Here is a 22,877-nt window from a genome sequence, read left to right as displayed (position 1 = left end):
TTCACTGACCCCAAGAGCTACAATCCTTCCTTTTGAAGTCAGTACAAACAGAGATGGCCATATAAAAAAGTTATCAGAATCACTGTACGGGTGGTGATATGCCCTATTACTGTTGTTTAATGTACTAGTGTTGTACCTATGGGTGATTGGTGCTCATCTGCCGTCGTGTGTACATCTATCGATTCTTCTTTACTGTTTATTTACTCGGAGTTGAATCCACAATGGCTCACACAAAGTACACCTGTTTTGATTTTCTCTCATACTTTGTGCTATAACCTACCTCCCAGGAGAGAGTTTGCTTCTCCCTGGTCAAGGTAGCCTCTTCTGTCTGTATATATGATTAGCATATGCTCTAATCTTCAACCATCACGGTCACCCTATAAATATATATATCTTTGTTTATTGTCTGTGCTCATGTAATTCCCTCATTTTTTATAGTATTCTACAAACCATTTGTATCTTTAGCTCCTGGTTAACAATACTTTATACTCAGGGATACTTTAATTACACCACAGTATGCCCTGAACTTGGCACGTGACAATGTTGTTTTATGCTGTTATTCTATGGAAGTACTGAAGTTCTATCCAATCTGTTGTACTTAAAGTAATTAAGTTGAAATGTTATATGATGTGTATACATATTCATGTATAAAATAGAAATTACCTGGCCTCCAATTCGCAATACTGCTTGTTTATTCAGCAGATTTTAAATACAATACATTCAGTTATTGTACCTTACTTTAACAATTGTAATCTATTAAAGTTACCTTTCTGCAACAGTTATACATTTTTGATACATTCAAGGATACTCATATCATTTTTCAGAACATAACTCTCTTATCAAAGTAACATAAATGTATGCAAAAAGTAATAACAAAACCATTAAAACCATATCAATACAATAAAGCATATCATTGCATTAATCCTTTTGAAGATTTGTCAATAGTTACACCAGTTAATATTGTAAATCGTCTGCCTGCCTGTGCTAAGATTATTTACACTTTATTGTTTTACAAAGCACACAAACAGACTCGCTACGGGGAATTAGATATTGTTTTGATTCTCTCTAGAGGTATGCTTTATGTTATTACACCCTCACAAGAGTCCCACTCAATAAGGTTCCACCCAAAAAGGCCTAGGGAGTCAGGGTGTTTCTACCCTGACCCCTTTTCTTTTTTGTGATTTTTTTTCTTGTGACTCAGTTCAACCGAGTGACAAAATGGCTGCCAACACTTCCAGGTTTGAAGTGATGGCAGCCAATCAGAGCTCGGGCACGAGATCGGGAGGGGTCTGTGGCCTCAGTTGTATATCTTAAAAATCTTAGCATTTCTCTGCAACTACAGAACGGATTTACACCATGTAACAAAAAGGTTGCTTTCTAGGCCAGGTCTCGGGAGCAATGATCAAAATACATGCGGGTCCCCGCGGCAGCTCTCAGGGCTTTATTTTTTAAATAAAGGCATGGCGGGCTCCTCCCTGCCCCCCACCCCCCGAGACCGCCATCTCTGAGCATTGCTGGTGAGGTGATGAGGTCCAATTTCTTTTAGGGGCCTCAGGAGTAAAGTAGACTTCATCCTCCAAGCAGCAGAGCACCAGGAGGCATGTTTGCAGAGTGGTGGAGAAAGGGGCCTCCGACCACCTCTCAGCAAGCCCACTGTACTGGACGTAACAGGCAGGCTAGTTGGCCCCTAAGGATCCCCAGGAGCAAAGGGGACTTCATCACCAAAACAGGAGCATGCCAGGAGGTGCATTTCAAGAGTGGTGGACAAAGGGGCCGTGACCTATCAGAAGTCACCAATCCTGCTGTGTGGGACTTACTGGAAGTAAGGATGTCCTTAAGGGCCTCCTGTTACCTCCAGTAATTCCCACACAGTGGGACTGCTAATGGTCTTCGGAGCCCACCCCCCCCCTTTCTCCACCACTCTGCAAACGCACCTCCTGGTGCACTATTGGTTGAGGGATGAAGTCCTCTTAACCCCTGAGGGCCCTTAGGGGCCAGGTTACCCTCCTGGTACCTAATGCAAGTCCTACGCAGTGGATTTCCTGAGCGCTGGTTGGAGGCCCAGCCCCCTTTCTCCACCACTTTCCAAACATGACTTCTAGTTTAAAAACAATCGAAATTTACAAAACAACACAGGTTTCATGGACATTATGGTTAGAAATTAGCATTTAAAAAACCTTAAAAGTTCACTGAAAAAACCAGGTTTCAGGGACGTTAAAAGGAGGAATTAGCATTTAAAAAACCTTAGAAATTCGCAGAAAAAACAAAGGTTAGAGGGACGTTATAGTTAGTCTGACATTTCACTTGAGAAATTCAGATGTTATAGTTAGCTGAGCTAACTATAACTTACGTCCCCGGAATGCACCGCTTATGACCTCACATAGTACATCGCTCATGACATGGTCAGTGACATCACTGATGACATCTCAAATGACATCACTCATGACAGTGATTACATCATCCACAGCATCTGACGCACCCACTCACACCCCTATAGAATCTTTTATACACCCACTGCCACTCCCACACAACCATTTACAAACCCATCCACAGAGCCATACAAGTACTTACCCACCGACTCACTGATTCATTGATCTATACACACATCCACTTGCTCACCCATACTGCTACTCATAGACACACTGACTCCCTAATACAGCCATTGACATATCCACTCAAACAGCCATACAGGTGCTCACACACTGAGGGACTCACCCATAGATCTACTCACACACCTAGACACTCACCCATATAGTCAATCATACAGCCACTTACTCACCCAAACAATTACACATCCACCCACTTACTCAAACAAATAGTAAAACATACTCGCTCAGCTAAACAGTCACTGACAGAAGCATGCACTCATCTATATAGCCACTCTCACAAACAGTCACTCATGCATACAGCCACTCATATACCCAGTCACTCATGTATACTGCCTTTCACATATTCAGATACTCTCCCATACTGACACATGCACTCAATCACAGACACAGCCTTACAGACGTTCACGACCCATACAACTTTTCACTCACACAACAGAACCCCACACAGCCACTGACTCACCCACTCAATGATCCATACAGGCAGTCATCCACCTCCTCACCCACAAACACAGACACTCAGACAACCATAGATGTAGTTAGACAACCAATCACTCACCAATACACCACTCACATTTCCACTCACACATCTGTACAACGACTTAGACACGAACTGACAGACTGATACAAACATCCACACAATCAGTCACTCACCCATGCATTCACTGAGATACCTAATCACTCACTTATACAGACAGCCATGAACCCACTGAATCATAGAGGCACTCATACACCCACTGATTCACCAATACACCTTGGTATATATATTTAACTCTCAAAGTTTTTAAAAACAATCACAGTCACCGGATGATGTTATCAGTGATGTAATTTGAGATGTCATCAGTGAGGTTATCAGTGATGTCACTGACCATGTCATGAGTGATGTAATATGTAAGGTCATAAGCAGTGCATTGTGGGGGGCACAGGTAATAGTGGGCATGAGTATTAGTTAGTTCAGCTAACTATAACTGCTAAATTTCACTGGTTTTGTATGAGTACAACCTGAGCCTAAATAGAACATCCCTGTAACCTTTGTTTTTGTTTACTGTATACACAAACACACATATATATATATATATATATATATATATATATATATATATATATATATATATATATATATATATATATATATATATATATATATAATATTCACACACTCACACGCAGAATAGACTGCCATTGATGTTTTTGTGTCACTGTGTTTGACAGTGCTCCTGGCGCATGCTCTATCCAGTCCTCCTAAGGAGTTCTTCACTGTTGCCAACAGTGAACCGAGCTCCTGTTGTACCCTGTCCTCTTGATACCATTGTTCCCAGTGGTATGGGGCTTCTGCTCGGTCCTGCCTGTGCTGCAATACCGCTCCCTTTATTCAGTGCTGAGCTTCTGACAGCCATTACACATGGTGATGTTTGTCAAAAAGTAATAAATTGCTAATGCAATACCTTTTTAAGATCTTGAGAATGAATTGCTTCACCACCAATACTACCACCACAGTTGAAACTACCCCACCACCAATACAGCCATAACAATTATCACCACCATTTTACCATTACAGATGGTGCATGGACTTGTAATTTATTGGTGTCTTCTTTCAGAAAAAAAATAAAGGTTTATAACGTGCCTGCTCAATGCCCACGCGGGTGACCGCATATTTTGGTACTTCCCAAATAAGTGTAAAAAAATCAAACGCTATTTTCTCTGTAGCGTATCAGTTAGATTATAATTTTAGTGGTGCATTTACAAGGGACAATTCCCTTACCTAGATAATAGCCATATGTCGCTTGCTTGTATTCATCCCAGGAAATTTTGTTGTCTTTATTAGTGTCATAGTCTCGCCATATCTTAGCTACATTTTCGTAGATGTATCGTTTCTGCACTCTTTTGATCCAGCTTTTCAGTTCCTCAGCAGTGACATAGCCATCTTTGTCATAATCTATCCTTTCAACAATTTTTCTGAAAGACAGACACAAATAAATTACAAATCAACACACATGAATAGCAGATTGTGATATTTAGCCAATAAATAATGTTTGAAAGAAACATTCGTCAGTAGTGAATAATTACCCCTGCATTATTTGCACATTTTCATCAATGCAACAAAGTCGATGCATCCAAGAGAGAACTTTATCCGCAAGCACGTTCAATTTCAAATAGTAAAATACAAAATTACCAGAAACCATTTTATTGTTACCTGAAATCAGAGCGCAGGTAAGTAAATATTTCAAATTTATGATTTTTTTATTGTAGTATTTGTTCTCATAAAGAAAGCTTTTAAAATGGAATTCTTCCTATAAAATGTTTACATGCTGCTTTTCTTCACTAAACCCACTTTTACCAGACAGTTTCCTCCACCTCCTGCTTTACAAAGATTTGCATAAAAACTAAGTGACATCGTGGAGGAAAAGGCTTTGCAAATTCATGTAATAATACAATTTTTCTTAACATTTTTACTTGTAGGGACCCCCACTGAATCACTACTGGAACCCGAAGACCCCAGATTAAGTAATATCTACAACTTAAACATCAAACAGTACACAAGAAAAAAACAGAAACAAATTGAACTAATACACAAATTATGAGATATTTTATTTAATTCACAAACATACAAAAAACGAAAATTTTATTTTAATGGGAAGGTTGGAGCTATTCAAAATGTGGTTTTATTTAAAAAATGTGAAGCAATATGCTAGACTGTAGCATATCACTTTTTTGCACTTAATACATGCTCTCTTTCTGTACATGCGTACCAGTGCTTCAATTAAGGCCACCAGCTGTCCATATTATATTCTGCGTACTTTTTTGTTTTGTTTTTTTTTGGTGTTCAACTGTTTATTGCAAGTTTCACACGGTACACAGCTGTTTCACCTACAACCCTGGGGCCGGCAGCATGTAAGTATGGGCATTGATCAGGTGCGTGATGGGATAACACAGCCATGGTACCGACAACCCGGAGGCCCGGTGGCGTTCAGCATTAGTGTACATGTCTCAGAGTACACCGAGTGCAATACGAAATTAGCCCGCTGGCACAGTTGAACCTTTTGTGTCTAGAATATCATGAAGAAATATGCGTATAATGTAGGAACATTTTTCAAAAAGAAATACCAAATAAACAAAATCGAACAATTGCAATATGGCATGATGGTGCATAAGGTGTAACTGCAGTCACATTCGTCAATGGTATCATATCTCAGTCCTACTTCAAGTGCTCGACCAATAGAGGAATGAAAACCCACGTCAGGGGGCAATGTCTACCATGGTCACTCAGGACCGCACATCCACTCAACGCCATCAATCGTGCACATATGTAGGGCACTTCACCAGACAAGGAGGGGCCCAACCAAGAAGGGGGGGAAGGGGCGTATAGGCAAGTGCGCATCCAACCATTGGTCATCCATCGGGCAGACTCCCATTCCTCAGCCAATACCCTCCGGGGCCCTCCCGGGAGCTGGTGTATCCTGAGTCCCTGCAATGGTGCTTGCTATATATGTACGGTATGGGCCCCAGATGTCGACCGGCCGTGATGTGGAGGGGACCATTTCAGAGTATTCAGTGCTGTTTAGGTTGCAGTGTGCCATGCTCCGGAGCCAGGAGCTGTGAAGGGGAGGACGCCGATCGCACCATCTCAGCGCAACTTCTCGTTTGGCCAGTAAAAAACCCAGTGCCGCTAGTCTGCGTACTGCCTTTGGGAAGTCCGCAACATAGCCCAGCAGAGCAATTTCCGGTATTGGGGCCAGTGTTAGGTGGAGCATGTTGCCAAGTGTCATGTTTATCTGGGACCAATAGTCATGCAGTTTAGGACAGGTCCATGAGAGGTGGCCGAAATCTGCGAATTGGCCGCTGCATTTGGGACAGGTGTGTGGACGTGATGAGTCTATCCTGTGAAGTCGCGCCGGCGTAAAGTACAGCCTACGTAGAAACTTGAAATGTAAAAGTCTGTGTTTGCTATTAAGTGAAACGTTTTTGGTTGCCCTGCAGCACCATAGCCACTGGTCATCCGAGATAGAACATCCTAAGTCAGCCACTCAGGCAGCACGTACCACTTGGTCTCGAGAGGGAAGGAGATCGCAGCACATCCGGTACAGCTTGGAGACCAGGTGCGCATTCGATGGATGCTGGATGATGAAAGTGAGGGGTGTCATCTCCTCGGGGGGGAGGGGGAACGACGAAAAGGAAGCGCGCAGTAAGGAGCGTAACCTGGTAAGGACAAACGAATCCATGAATGTCCTTTCAGTAAATCTGTGATCCTCAGTCAATGTAAAGGCGTGCCCTTCCGGGAATAAATCCCCGATCATAGTTACGTGGAATTTCGACATCGTGTGACGCACCACCGTTTCCCCAGTTATCAGGAGCCAAGTGCCATTCGGCAGTGGTAGGGCCGGAGAATACAGTTGTGGAAGGCTGACCAGGCGGCACAGCCTCCCCACGCCCAGCACGTAGACGACACCGTTTGGATGTCAGTTGGATCTCTTGGGAAGCCCGACGGCAGTGTAGTGGATAATGAACCCGGCAACACCAAATCGGCCTCTGGCTTCAAGTACGGAATCCTGGCGTCAGGGTGAAACCATGGGTAGGCGTATGAGCACTGTGCAACAAGAAAGTAAAGATAAAAGTCAGGGACGCCCAGTCCACCTCGCTCCGACGGGAGGGTTAGCACATGCCATGCCACCCTTGGGGTCTTGTTTCCCCATACCAGCGACAGGAGCAAAGAGCGGAGCTGCGTGAAGAAAATCTTGGTGAGGGGTATGGGTATATTGTTGAACAAGTATAGAAACCTAGGTAAGACTACCATTTTGATGATAGCGACGCGGCCAGCCATGGATAATGGGAGTCTATTCCACCTCTCAATCTGTCCCTCCAGGGCAGCCAGTGCAGTGCCGTAATTCAATCTGAGAATGGATTCCGTCTCAAAATGTATATGGATGCCTAGGTATTTCACAGACTCACGGCACCATTGAAGAGGGAAGGAGCTGGGCCATTCGCCTGTGCTGGTCGTAAGCGGGAATATGACCGACTTGTGCCAGTTAATGCGAAGGCCAGAACATTTCCCAAAACGGGTGATTTCCAGGAGTAATGGCTCCAAGTTGACTTGCGGGTGCCTAACATAGAGGATGGTATCGTCCGCTTACAGCGAGACGAGAAGCGGACCCGTACCGAATTGGAGGCCGCGATATAAGTGCATCTCCTGGAAGTGTCGAACCAATGGGTCCATCGCTAGAATGTATAATAGGGAGGAGAGAGGGCAGCCCAGCCGCTTGCCACGTTCCAATCGGAATTGGGCAGTAATGGTACCATTGAGGCGGAGTCGGGCAACAGGTAGAGTGTACAACAATTTAACTGTGTTGACCAAGCACTCTGGGATACCCATTCGGCGCATCACTGACATCAGAAAGGGCCATTCTAATGAGTCAAACGCCTTTTCGGCGTCCAATAGTATCGCGGCTGCCGGAGTGCCAGGGTCCACCCGGTGCAGGACAGAAAACAGGGTGCGGAGGTTGAGGGACATGGAGCGGTGAGGGATAAAGCCCGACTGGGCAGGTGAGACTATATTTTCCATCAAAAGCGAGAGGCGTATGGAGAGAACCTTTGCTAGGATCTTATAATCAAGATTGAGTAGGGACAGTGGGCGATAGGATTCGCAGAGCGTGGTGTCTTTGCCCGGCTTAGGCAACAGTACAATGACCGCCTCTCTCAGCGTGGGGGGTAGGCATCCGGTTTCGAGCGCCTCTGCGTACATCTCCACCAACTGGGGAACCAGCAGGTCCTTGTAAGCCTTATAGAAATCTGCCGAGAACCCATCCAGTCCCGGTGCCGATGAGCTTTTCATAGAGTCTCTTGCCTCCTCTACACTGTCCGCTGTTATGGGGTCTGCCAAAAAATCAATCATCCATTTGTCCAAGAACACCATGGCTATCTCATTCAAATAATCCCCTCTCTCAGTATCATCATCAGTCAGGGTGGAGGCATAGAGCCCGGTGTAGTGGGATAGAAAAGTGGCACAGATCTCCGGTGTGGTGTGTACCATGGCTCCCGCCTGCCCCCTAAGTTCAGTGACGTAGGAGTTAGAGCGGGGGGGGACAGAGAAGGTGTGCTAGTAGTCTACCGGGTCTATCACCCTCCCCGTACTGTCTGGCCGTGTACGACCTGGTCAAGAAACGGAGCTCTCGTTCTGCCACCTCCCTAAATTCCACCATTAATTGTAAGCGTCTGCTTTCCCTTTCCTCCGTACGCTTAAGAAGTTGCTCCGAGTCTAGTGCCGCAATGTCTCGTTCTATGCGCGAGAGGGCAGCCCGCACGTCACGAAGCAGTCCAGTGTGTTTAGCAATGCAGACCCCCCTGATGGTAGCCTTAAACCCCCTCCCAGAGAACACCCTGCGTGTCCACCGAGCCCGTGTTAAATTCAAAATAGTCAACTATGGCCTCCCTAAGTTCCTCAGTGAAAACTGGATCCTGTAAAGCCTTCCCAGGAAAGCGCCATCTCCTCTCATAGCCCCCCTCCCGAGGGACCCTCATCTTAAGCACTACGGGAGAATGATCTGATAGTGTGCGCGGGAGTGTAAGCAGGTCAGTCACCCACCCAACCAGTTCCGGCGACAGCAGCCAATAATCGATTCTGGTCCAGGTGTCGTGAAATCCCGAATAGTGGGAATATGCCGGTGTATTCGTGTGTAGCAGCGCCTCAATGTCGACTAAGGAGAAGTGTGTGCAGATGTCCCGAAGGACGGGGCGGGAGTGGGGTCGCGTGTCTGGGGTTGTCGCCGTGCTATCCCTCGAGGGGTCCAGGAGTAGATTAAAATCCCCACCCATCAGTATCAAGCCTGGGTCTGACGTCAATAAGTGCACCAGCACATCTTTAAAGAAAGCAGGGGTGTCAGTGTTAGGACCGGATATCCCGATGAGTGTGACCTTATGTCCCATCAGGGTTCCTGTGACAATGACATATCTGCCATCTGTATCGATGACAGTGTGATGAAGTTGAAATGGGAGCCGTTTATGTACACAAATCGCCACCGCCATGGAGTATCTGTTATAGTTAGCGAAGAAGCGATGTGCGCCCCAACCTCTGGCCACCCTGGCAGCAGGATCAGTGGACAGATGAGTCTCCTGTAGGAAGACAATATCGATCTTGTGCCGGGTTATATAGTTTAATACCTGCTTGCACTTTCTGTCATTGTTCAGACCCCTAACATTCCAGGTCATGAGTGACAATTCCGATGGGCCCGGTTGCAATCCTAAAGTGATCATGAGGGTGAAGTAGGGTTAAATGGCTCGCAGCAGGAGCCGGTAAGAAACAGTGACTGTACAGCCTTGTGGACACCGGTGAACAGAACAACATCCAACTAAACCCCTCTCCCACCCTCCACCCAGCCTCTTGTAAAACCCAAAGAGGACCATCCCACCCCTTACAGAGGAAAGACACAACATCATAAACAGTGAAAACGCAAATGAAGGAGGAACCTCCGCAAATCAAAAGAAATCAAAAAGTTCCTGGGTAACGCGGCGATCGCCAGGGGGGGTAGCGACGCCTCGACATCCGGGCAACCAAGTCACTATTGTGGAGTAGGTAGTCCAGTGAATCACCGGCAGCGACGTTCATGGATCATAATGTAAGCGCTTGAGCCAAACTGAGATAATAAGTGTCAGCCCCGCTCGGCGTCGGTAAACAGATCTGCGCTTTGCTGAGTGTCGCCCTGCGCCGGCGACGGCGCCCTGGAATTGTTCGAGCTCTGGGAACCCCTAGCCTAATAGGTGCGACAAAACTCCTGCACCTCCGATGGGGAGTCAAAGATGCGGGCCCTGCCAGCCACTTCCACCCTGAGGCGCGCGGGGTAAAGCATACCATATTTCAGGCCCAGATTTCGCAGTGCGGCCTTCACTCCGGTGTATTTCTTCCTCGCCTCCTGGACCATAGCAGTGAAGTCAGGGTAGAATGACAGTGAGTCGCCCTGCCATTGCACCTCACCCTTCTCTCGGGCTGCCCGCAGGGCCGCATCACGATCCCTGAAGTTCATGAGCCTGGCAATGATCGGACGAGGCGGAAGGCCCGGTTGTGGTCGCGGACCTAGGGAGCAGTGCGCCCTTTCCACCACAAACCCCTGAGTAAACTGGTCTCTTCCGAACAGATCAATGAGGAGTTTTTCCACAAAGACATCCATCCGGCCGGTTTGAGTCGTCTCTGCCACGCCCAAAATGCGAATGGTATTGCGCCGCCCCGCGCTTCTAAGTCTTCATTTTTAATGGCCACCTCCTTCAAGATCTTCTCAACTCTCTCAAGGCGTTTCAGTGTTTTTGTGCCCGAGTCTTCCATATCCGAAATGCGGGCCTCAGCCACGTCCAATCGGCGATCATGAACTTGCACCTTGGAGCCCATATCTGCGAGTTTTTGTTCCAGCGTATCAAATCTATTGTCCAGTGCCTTAAACCCAGCTCTCATTTCTGACATCATGGTCGCAACCATCGTAGTGGCGTTGTCCAGTTGGGTGGTTGGCATCGTCTCCGACGTGGCGCCCAAGGCAACATCGCTGCCCAGCTGGGGGGTCTTATCAAAACTGAGTTTGCGCTGATTAGGGTCTTGTTTCCCCATGTTAGCAGTAGTGCAGCTCGCCACGTGTCGCAGATAGCGAGGCAGGGGGGGAGAAGTAGAGGCTTGGCGCGGTTGTGGAAAGTAGGATTGCAAAGTGGCAACCGGTGTTCAAGGCTCACGGTGGGTAGATCGTCCGTAACACATAGGCAGTGAAGGCAGTGCGCAGTGGGCTTCTCAGGGCGAACCCAGGCAGGCGGCAGGTATGGCGACAGGTATGGCGACAGCCAGGGGCTCAGTCGGTGGGTGTACCGCAGTTATCCACGTGGATGGACACGGCTCCCCAAGATTCGCAAGGACGGCAAGGTCTGCGTGTGGTTGCTGGCCGTCAGAGCGCTCACCGCGCCGCTTGTGGGAACACCAGGGAAGATGGCGGCTTAGGGCATGTAGATCTTCAGCAGTGCACACGCAGCACCGCTCCGTGCAACAATCGGAAGAAATAATTGGGAACCCAGTCGCTTTTTGATTCTGCCACTTTTTTTTTATTTTGAGCAGATTTTTACACACCACCGTATTTAGTCCGTGGGTGTTATAGTTATTTTTTTATAATATACAAGTTGCGACACTTGTGTGGATTATTGTGATTATCTGGGGACTTGCCTTGTCATACACAAGTGGGTATTTGCTATGTACACAATTTACATTAAACACCATAACCAAACAATTATGTTACACACATACAAAACATTTATATTATACAATTCTCACAAATTACTTTTACGTGAAGAAACTAACTGGTTTCAACACTAGACATTTGTCATATAGCTTTTGTGTGTTTGTGGACTAGTAATGCAAAGGCAAAATTTACAACAGTTATTTTTTGATCATAACTTGCAGCATAGTGTCAAAAATCCTTTGCGTTAATTAAAGTTTGTTCAGGCTCTTCTTCAGGGCGTTGGTTAGTTGGGTACCTATGTGAAGATAACATGAAATGCATTTAAAAGTGGGGCCTCTCTCTAATTTTGAGTCGGTGCTAGTTGGTTAATTGCACTTGGTTTTACCTTTCTGCGAAAGGCAGGTTGAGTCTGTCTGTTAAGGGGCGCTTCTGGGTGGCAAGTCGTCCTGCAGAGGTAAAGGGCACATTGTATGTATGTTTTCATTGTATTAACAGCACAACTCTTTGCGTTTTTGATCTGATTAGATGTGACAAAGGGGGGGGTGCGGGGGAGCAGGACTCACATTTACCTATTTTCTCTTTAAGTGCGGACCGTGATTGGGATTCTGGTTTTCTTTATTCTTTGGTCCCACTTTTTTTGGGCGGTGGCGGCAGGGTCTATATTAATGACAAAGTATGACAAGAGAAGATTTTGAGTATTCAAGTCTTACCGGGAGTTGTTAGCTCTGTTTAGCCATTTCTTGCCTTTACTTACTTCGAATTTCAGCCCGCAGGCTGACTGCTGCTCGGGCACTGTTAGCGGCGTCTTTTTTTGCTCTGCTACAATTTTGTTGCTTAAGCTGGGAAAAACGAACAAATTCGTTTTAGATTTCAGTCCTACCGCATTGCTGCTGCTATCCCCTCGTTTGTTATCTTACCTGGGGAGTTGATTATAGTTTCCACAGTCTTCCTGCTTTCTTCTGTGTTGAAAGATTCGTTACACAGAGCAGGTCACATGACTATTTAAGTTTTACTCGTGTCATGTGATTTGGGGGTTATGGGATATGTAGTCCTGACAAGTATGGATGGCTATGCAACTTTTACTCATGTCATGTGTTTTAGAGATTATGGGGTGTGTGGTCCTGACATGTTTAGATGGAGAGCTCTTATACAGAGGACGCAGCCATATATTCAAGTTTCAAATTGTTCATTGAGTCCTGTGGTCACGCAGTTTAATTTCATAATTAGATACGCTTCTCTCCTGAGTAAAAGGGTTTCCACATTTCCTACTCTTAATGGAGCTTTTATTCCAGAGAGAACCGACCACCTTAGATCTTTTTCTGTGTGGTTTTCATCAATGAAGTTTTGCACCATGAGAGCAGTTAATACTTTTTGTTTAATCCTGGAGCGGTGTTGTGCCAGTCTTTGTGTAATTTGCTGATTTGTTTTTCCAATGTAAATTTTTTTACATGGACACATTATTACATAGACTATGTTTTTGCTTTTGCAATTGGTAAATTCTTTGTGGCTCCATTTTATGTTGTTGTGCTTGAACATAGTGCCTTCAATGGTGCTTGCACAGGAAACGCAAGTGCCACATTTGTGGTGTCCTTGTACCGGACTGAGTTTCCATATAGTTCGAAGGTCACTTTTCGCATTTGATATGCCTAGATCTGCTCTTATTAATTGTTGGCCTAGATTTCTGTTCTTTTTTAGCGCAAACAATGGTCTTGCAAACGGAGCTTCCAAGTTTGACAACAAATGCCAGTTCTTCAGGATTATCGATTTGTGAGTGGACCATACGTTGTAACACATACCAACTGTTCCAGTGGTTTTTTCACTTTTTTGATTAACAACTCTTCCCTCGGTGTAAACCATGCACGTTTGGTTGCGTAATTCAGTATTTTCTTGGGATAGCCTCTTGTCTCTAATTGTTCACAAAAGATTTCTGCAAGTGTTAGATAATCTTCTTTTCTTGAACAATTTGTTCGGATTCTTAATAATTGGCTATATGGCAGGTTCTCTTTTAAGCTTTGGGGGTGAAAACTCCGGTAGTGGAGGATGGTATTCTTATCTGTCTGTTTTCTATGTAATGTAGTTTGTTCTGATGGAAGACTTCAACATCCAGAAACGTTAAACGTGAGTTACTGTGTGCCATGCTGAATTTGATATCTGGATGCCTGTTGTTGAGCCAATCATGGAAATGGGCTAGTTGTTCTTGAGTCCCATTCCAATGGCACCAGATATTGTCTATATAGCGATACCACTTTTGAATGTGATCGCTATAGGGATTATTTTGATAGACAAACCGTTCTTCGTACAAGGCCATGAAGAGCACTGCCATCTCTGGGGCATAAGGACACCCCATGGCAGTGCCCTTCACCTGCACGTAGAAGGTGTCCATAAATTTTGTTTTAACGCCACGCTAGCCAATTCAATTATGAATTTCGTGGGCACTCTTTGTGGTTTTGGCCTGGTCTCTAGGAAAAACTCAATGGCTTCCAGTCCCTCCTCTTGAGGGATCTGGGTGTACAATGAATTGACATCAAATGCCACCATCAGTTCTTTATTTTCATCAAATGGAAGTTTCTCCACTTTGGTGATGAAATCAGCGGTGTCTTTGATGTAGGATTTTACATCACTCAAGAAAGGTTTTAAAAATACGTCTACGTATTTGGCTATTGGTTCTAGAATGGAATCACACCTGGAGACTATCGGTCTTCCGGGTGGATCTTGCAGGTTTTTATGCACCTTGGGCAGGAAATAGATCACAGGGGTGCGTGGATTTTTTTTTGCACATATAGTCAAATTCTTTTGGGCCCAATATGCCTTCATCCAGTCCTTCTTTGAGTTTAGTAAATATCTCTGTTTGAATTCTATTGGTGGGATCTTCTAGTATTTTCCTATACCATTCAGTGTTTTCTATTTGGCTAGTCGCTTCCTTTATGTATTTGTCTTTTTGCCAAACTACAAGGGCTCCCCCTTTGTCAGCCGGCTTCACTACTATAGACGTATCTTCACTTAGATTTTTAATTGCTGTCTGTTGCTCTTTTGTGATATTTCTCCTGAGAAATGTTTTTTGTTGGCCTAACTGCGTGAGTGAAGAAAGGACTGCTTGTTCAAAGGCCAATATTTGTATGGGTACCATTTGTGCTGTCGGAGTGAAAGTTGATTTGTTTGATAGATTGGAAGGTTCTGATAGTTTTGTAGTTTCTTTATTGTGAAAGAAGGCTTTTAATCGTATTTTTCGAAATAGATCTTGTGCCTCTATTTTAAGGTTTACTATGTCTGTTTTTGTAGATGGAACAAATTTGATCCCTAGTTCGAGAACTGATTTTTCGTGTATGGTGAGCTGTTTAGAAGAAAGATTAATGATCGAGGAATTTGTTATGTTTTGTAATAATTCTTGTTGCGAGTCCTCATATCCCATGCTTGTTGTTGGGGTTGGGGTTTGAACCTCACCCGGCCTCTGCCTTCGCCCTTTTCTAAAAAAGAGTTTGGACGTTTTGATGTGTCTTCTCTGGGGTCTTGATCTCCAGAGGAGTCAGAGGATGAACACTCGGAGAAGGTAAGGAACCGATTTTTAGATCTTCCTTGATATTGGGAGAGGGCTCTGCGGGATTCCTGTTGGGTGTAGAAATCTTCCCTTAAGTAGGGATAGACTGTTTCCAGATTAAATGCTTTACAGTCTTTTTCAAACTTGTTGATCCTGTAATTTATTGTGTTATCTTTTAACGTTTGTAATTCTTTTTCTGTTTTGTCTAGTAGAGCCTTTGCTTCCACCGTGTTGTGGTTATCACTAATTGCTTTACTTAAAGCATCAATTTCCTCCTGTTCTTTTGCACAAATTCTTTGAGCCGTCTCAACAGTATGGACCATTAGGTCCCGACTGCACTTAATGGCAATGTAACTGAAACCTTTTTTATAGGCTGGGTCCTCTGTAAAGACCACTGGAACGTTTTTAACCTGGAGCCCCCATGGAATGGTTCTTGATTTTAAATGTTGGAATAAAAAGTGCCCATGTAGCTCTGTTCGAACGTGTTTTTTGCTCAGGCGCATTAGTTGCTCTGTTTCATTTTGTTGTTGGGCATTTGTACTCAATTTTAGTGATGAAAAGGGAGATGGCCCTGAGATTAAATTTTTAGTATACTCTTCTGTGTATGACAATGTTTCCTCCTCAGACATCGTTTAATAGACTGAAAAACAGCCTATTACTGATTAAATCTTTTTGCTTATTTAGTGCAATTGCATTTATTTAAATGATGTACCCCGCGGAGAATTTACCGCTCAATACACTAAGGATCAGAGGGGGGTCGTGCCCTAATTAGCCCTGGGTAGGACACAAAACTGTGGGAAGAAATAATTGGGAACCCAGCCGCTTTTTGATTCTGCCACTTTTTTTTATTTTGAGCAGACTTTTACACACCACCGTATTTAGTCCGTGGGCGTTATAGTTCTTTTTTATAATATACAAGTTGCGTCACTTGTGTGGATTATTGTGATTATCTGGGGACTTGCCTTGTCATACACAAGCGGGTATTTGCTATGTACACAATTTACATTAAACACCATAAACAAACAATTATGTTACACATATACAAAACATTTATATTATACAACAGTCGGGCATAGGAGGGCCCAGCAAGAGGGGTAAAGGCGGGGCTGCCCAGATTCGTGGCAGTCCCACACCGATGCCGCCCACCCTCGGCCAGGAGACCCCCTCAGGCGCCGGCGCCCGGATCAATCCCCGATCCCCGCCCGGGGTAGTCGCTACTTTAGCCCCCGGTCCCGGCCCGCGCACTAGGCCGCAAGGCTGCGCGCGGCCCAGAACCCCGGAGCCCGCACGAGCAAACCCCCAGGCCGGCGACCGCGAGAGGCGATCACAGGCTCCCCGCCCCCAAAGCAGACCCCGGTCCGTGGGCGCAGCGCTCAAGCGCGGGACTTACCCGAGAGCCAGGCGCAGTGAGAGCGGCCGCCGGTGGGGTGGCGACCCGCTCCTCCGTCGTACTGCCCTCCTCCGGACGCCTCCAGCTTCAAGCCTGGTATCAATCGGCAGCAAATCGCCACAGCTGCAGGATGGATGAAGGGAGCGGTGCAAACGATGCCTCAGGCCCTCAGGATGTCGTGGTTAATCTGCCCGGACGGCGGAGCTTCAAGCAAAGGCGGCCATCTTGGTCGCCTCCGTGGCCACGCCCCCTATTCTGCTTACTTGACTTGCATTGCTCCCACAAATCATGCAAAGCATACCTACCTATTTTTAGCCTTTAATTTCAAACTCGTTCAAAATTAAAGACTGCTTTAATATTTTATTTTGCTTTTTATGTATATATATTATATTAATCTCCTATTTAATTTTGTAAGTGGTCGCGAACACCCTGAGTAGACATCCTAAACCTCTAGGGATACATGCACTATAGGTTAAGAAAAACTGCCTTGTGCAGTTCAATATAAGTAATGGAGTGGAGACAGAAGTATGCACTCAAACAGACAAAAGCATACAGTAATAGGTTTATAGTAAAGTGGGTTTAGACACCACATGACTGATAAAGTATTTAACCAATAGAGAGAGGCGGTGGTAGCAAGACAAATGGCCGCTCGCTAGAGCCCCTCCGAGGCACCGAGAATCCTTTGTTCATTTAGGGACATCTAATCGGCACAAGGCGACCGTTAAAACAAAAGAGAGGATGTCAGAGGCTCCTTAGAGCGGCGAGGTAGGTTATTAGACCCCTAATTGGTCCAATTGATACCTTTTTTTCTTTGGCCTTGCCGCTCGCATCACGCTCAACATATCGGCCGCCATTTTGGAAGCTCCGATGATCGAGTCTCTTCAGAAGACAGAACACCTGTGATTTCTTCTTCCAGTTCACCACCAGGAACGTGGACTTAGAGGTGGGAATAAAAGTGCCCAAATTAAGAAACTCATTTTTTTTGCCCTCCTCATGGTTTCTAATATTTTTGGGCAACATTCAAGGAAATTCTACGATAGCGTTCTGATTCCTGCTGGTTCATACTGATTAGTCTGCGCATATGTTGACTAGATACAATATTTTTCACTAAATAAGTCTATTTCCATTGGCGCATTCAGTTCCAATTTCACCTTAGTGGTTATTTAGAGTGGTAGATTTATTGCATTGTATATACTGTGCTTAGTCGTCAACCAGAAGCTGATGTAATAGTAATGTTGTACTGAACAAATTATACACGAACAAAATGCACTTCTAATTTGTTCACCTTAGCCTCCAGCCAGCAGGTCTGTGAGATTTCAAGTACCACTGCCCAGCCAAGAAGGAAGTCACTACGTCATCCTTCTTTTACTATTGAACGTGTGTTGATTTATTTACCTTAATACACGTACACCCTTAAAAGTTTTCTAAAAGAATTTTGAGCAGCTGGAATTTCGGTAAGCTATGGACATACATCGCCTCAATTTAAAAATTATCTTTACATGAACTATGACGCTATCTTCGGACACACTTAAACAAATGAAACATTTCAGGAATTCTGAGAATTGGAACACACAATGCCTGCGCCGCAATGCAGAGCCCTAGGGCTTTGACGGACTCTTTTTCCATAAATTTGACTAAAAGGATTAAGAAGCACATTGCCAAAACAAATCTTTCAGCATGCCTCTGAAGCTGCAACACTGAGCTACTTTTCGAAGTTGGGTGTTTTATCAAACAGATTTTGCAGAGGCCTAATCAATGTAAACATTACATGGCTTCAGTGAAATGTACATGTAGTGCAGTGCTGCCTGCCTACATCAGCCAATGACGAGAGCCCAAATAATTTTCTCAGTTGCCAAGCGACATATAACTTTAAACTGGACACGGCTGAACTCTGGTTTTCTTCCTTAGGCATGACTGCTGAGGGCAATGGAGAGAAGCTCCTTTGAAACTTTCCTCTGTCCTTCTACTCCTCTCTGACATGTCTCTATGGCCCCGCAGGGGGAGCAGCGCGAGCTGTCTCCCCCTGCGGTTTTCGCGCACATGGAACAGTCCAGGCGCGAGATAGGAAGGGAGAGTCAGGGCAACTTTACCGCGCGTAGGCTGTGAGGAGATTAGGCGTAGGTTAAGGCGCAGGTAGGATAGAGACGGCGATTTTGCTCCTCTAGCGAAATAGGCACCATAAGGTGTTTATTTATGAGTTTTTAAGGGGCAGAGGTTACTATTAATATAGCGAGCGCTTTTCCAGCATGAATATGAGCGAGCAGCTGGTGGCAGCTTTGAGTTATTCAACAGGAAGGGAGAGAAGACATGCTGACACAGGCTGCGCGTCAGGAGATGCTTCCACTTACACGTCCCCCACAGAGAAAAGCGGCGAAAGGGGTGAGGTATGCCATTGAAGCTTGTCAGTCGGCTTCTGTCAAAAAAGGAGGCAGGAGAGCGCGCTCCTTGAGCACAGGTGATGAGGGGACATCAGGACCTAGCGCGACAGGAAAATTCGCGGCTGTACGGAGGGCTGCCTCTCTCACGCGTCCGCAAGCGGTGAGTCAGATAGATAAAAGGCATAAGTTTGCTGAGGAGAATGCGCAGGTTCCAGTTACAAAAAAGGGGGTTCCTAGTGGCGCTACGCCGGCTGCCATCAAGAGAAAAGGGAAGGAAAAGGTCGTTAAGAAGCTGGTAGTTACCCAAAGTAGGTTGGGGGGCTCGGGGATGCCTCCTTTACCCCCCCCCCAATGAGCGTTTTGAAAGGATATGACAATTCTTGTACGGACAATGAGCAAAACGCCCAGAGTCAGAAGTTTATTGTGAGGGGCCGGGAGGGCTCCTTAGTGGCTTGTTCCAGCGACAGCGATGACTGGGAAGAGTTTGAGGCGCATATTCTTCAGGAGATCCCCTCTCCACGACACGCAGTCACTTGCCACAGAGCAGGAGCGGATTTGTGGGAAACACAGAGCCGGGAGTAGAATGCCCACCTTCGACTAAGCAGGGGGGACCCCGCGGGCTTCCACAGTTTTGTTTAACCCAAGAGACACAGGAGGCAAGTGACTTGGAGCTTGACGTAGAGTCAGACAGTGGGGAAGAAGGAGGTGATGACGGCGGACTTGAGGAAGGAAGTGACACATTTCGTTCTGGCCCGGAAGTCACGAGATGGGATACCGAATATTTATTCCCACGTGCTCGCCCTTCACCGTATGAAGCACCGAACATGAGGGGCACACAAAACAGGAGCGGCGACGGTCAGTGGGTTTGGGTTGAGCACCCAACCTCCGCTGGCAGCAACACAGAGAGACATACTTACACAGAAGATTTCACCCCTTCGCGAGGTACTCGCGACATTTCTGATGCGCAGATGGGTGGTTTCTTTACTGTGCCATCTGTTCCCGCGGCTACCTCTAATGTATCACCGTACATGGAGGGGCTTGGTAATGTATATAATAGCGAATCCAGAGTGGATTTTGTGCGGTCGGACAGACCTCTAGAGCGGAGTTCTGACCTGGGTTGGTCGACCTTTGATGGCGGGGTTGGGGACGGGGCTTGTCCTAGTACTAGTGGGGGGCAAGAGATGAGGTACGAGTCTAGACAGGTCACAAAGGGGCAGACTGGGAAGTCGATAAGGGGCAGGGACAATTTGAATAACAAACAAAAATTTTCAGGTACAGTTTGTAAAACAAAAGGGGGAGCAAGAGGGGGCAACAAAAACCTCTTCTTTATTGTTTCAGAGGGCAAGTGCGGACTCTTCTGCTGCGGAGCGGAAACCAAGAGATTATCAAGAGCGGATGTCTCGAACGGAGTTACAGCAAAGAGCAGAACAGCTACCTTACGGTAAGCCTCATTGGTGGGCAGTGTGGGATGAAAGGCAGGAAAAAGGGGTGAATGTACGAAGTTTACCTGCTGTGAAAATAGTCGGGGAGAGGGAAGGCAGGAAGAGTGGTTCGTTAGACAATTCGATATTGTCAGGAGTGCTGACACCGCTTAGCGTACTAGGTGCAGGAGAGTCACATCAAAGGTTAGACACTCTAGATGAAGGGCGGACACAAAACGCAGTGTCTGATCAGATAGTGTCCATTAAAGTTAAACAAAGGCTTCCTTACATGGGCCTTGCAATGCCCTTAGGGTCACACTTATCAGATAAAACCAAGCAACGAATATGGAACCATGAGTTTGTTGACATCTTCAAGTTATTACACCGTGACGTGCAAGCCAAAGAGGGTTCAACAGAGGAGGAATGGGAGTTAGCGCGACGTCCCAGGGTGCCTCGTACCATTGAGACTTGGACCTCAGCTTTCCTGATCTATGCAAGTATTTATTGCGAAAAATATCCTGAGAGGTCTGTTGCCCTCTATAAATACATGGATATCGTCAGGAAAGCACAGCTGCACTTTGGGGGATACTCATGGTTGAACTATGACGAGGAATTTCGAGCCCGTATTAGTATCTGTGCTGAGAAGCCGTGGGGGGACGTGGATTCAGAACTTTGGCTCCAATGGATGTCCGCTTCTCACCCATCGGCTACAACGCACACGGCAAGTGGTTTGCCAGTGCCTTACCGGCCCTTTCTGTGGCGCCCCGCTCACTCTGGAGTGGCTGCATGGGGAAGGGGTTTCACCTCTGGTACAGGAGCCTGTTGGAACTACAATAGGGGAATGTGTACTAGACCAATGTGCCGATTTAAGCATGATTGTTCCCAGTGTGGGGGGGGCGTCATCCGCTCACGCAATGTGGTTCCTCAGCAGGTGGTTTTGGCGGCAAAAGATTCAGCGATCAACAAAGATTTCATGAACAGAGCAGCTGGACATATAGGGGAAGAGACGCCCCTTTCCATACTTTTCCAAAAGGCGCCTACACCAGTTAGATTGTCCAGTTTAACACCTTGGCTAGACAGGTATCCGGATACTGATGCAGTGGCTCGCTTGTTTTGGGGGTTTCAGGTAGGCTTTATGCTGGGATATCAGGCCCCCCGTCAGCATAGGTGGGCTGACAACTTGCGTTCGGCTAAACCATTGCCGGAGGTGGTCCGTACAAAATTAGAAGCAGAGATCAAGGTAGGCAGGATAGCGGGCCCCTTTCAGCAATGTCCTTTACCGAATTTGATAGTGTCCCCTCTTGGTGTCATTCCAAAAAAGACCACCGGTGAATATAGGATGATACAACATCTCTCCTGGCCGGAAGGTGGCTCCATTAACGATTTCATATCAGCACTTGATACCTCAGTGTCTTACACGACAGTGGATGAAGCGATTAAATTAGTGACATGGATGGGTGAAGGAGCGGAAATGGTTAAATGCGATATCCAATCTGCCTTCCGTTTACTACCCATACACCCTACTGATTTCGAACTGCTGGGTATGTTTTTTCAGGGCCATTACTATGTGGACAAGGTTTTACCAATGGGATGTGCGGCCTCATGTGCGCTTTTTGAGATGTTTAGCACATTCATTCAGTGGATATTTTCTCAGATATGTACTGCGGGTGTCAGCAATCATTATTTAGATAATTTCCTTTTCGTAGGGAAGGCTCAGACAGGACATTGCAAAGCAGCACTCGCTCAATTCCAGACGCTCACAGATTCTTTAGGGGTCCCTTTGGCGCCTGACAAGACAGAAGGACCTAGTATGATTATGACTTTCCTAGGCATTGAACTAGATACCCTGCAGATGACGGCACGCCTCCCAGAGAACAAGATTAGCGAGATCAGATCCTTTTTGCTGTTGGTTCTGGATGCACGAAAGATTGAGTTAAGACAAGTACAGCGATTGTTAGGCTACTTGAACTTTGCGTGTAGGGTGGTGAGAGCAGGGAGGACATTTTGTAGGCGCTTAGGCATGGCGTTATCAGGTGCCTCTCTCAAACACCACAGACTTCGCTTGACTAAGGGAATCAAGGAGGATTTGAGAGTGTGGCTGTGTTTCTTGGACAGTTTTAATGGCATACCGTTGCACTTCTTAAATGAGGATTTTGTTTGGCAAGTCCAAATTTATTCTGATGCTGCCGGATCAAGTGGTTTTGGAATTTTCTGGGAAGGAAGGTGGTGCGCCCAGAGCTGGCCGGAGCATTGGAAAAATCAAGGCCGCAGTATTGCCCTTTTAGAGCTGTTTCCTTTAATTGTGGCTCTGTTGGCATGGGGTCATGAATTTCAAAATAGATCTGTTTTA

The 22,877-nt window shown here is 45.9% G+C and overlaps 1 protein-coding gene across 1 annotated transcript in view; it reads right to left on the bottom strand.

Moving 5' to 3' along the window:
• RCN1 (reticulocalbin 1) overlaps positions 1–22,877 on the bottom strand; it is a 240,320-nt gene that overhangs the window by 133,683 nt on the left and 83,760 nt on the right. The window contains exon 2 of the mRNA XM_078680842.1: positions 4,369–4,562. Coding sequence (XP_078536968.1) covers positions 4,369–4,562 — 194 coding nt within the window. The remainder of the gene's footprint in view (positions 1–4,368; positions 4,563–22,877) is intronic.

The sequence above is a fragment of the Lissotriton helveticus genome, chromosome 3_1 (assembly GCF_964261635.1).
Source record: "Lissotriton helveticus chromosome 3_1, aLisHel1.1, whole genome shotgun sequence".
NCBI lineage: Eukaryota > Metazoa > Chordata > Amphibia > Caudata > Salamandridae > Lissotriton > Lissotriton helveticus.
The sequence above is the reverse complement of the archived record's forward strand: the minus strand, read 5'-3'. Positions and strand labels throughout refer to the sequence as shown.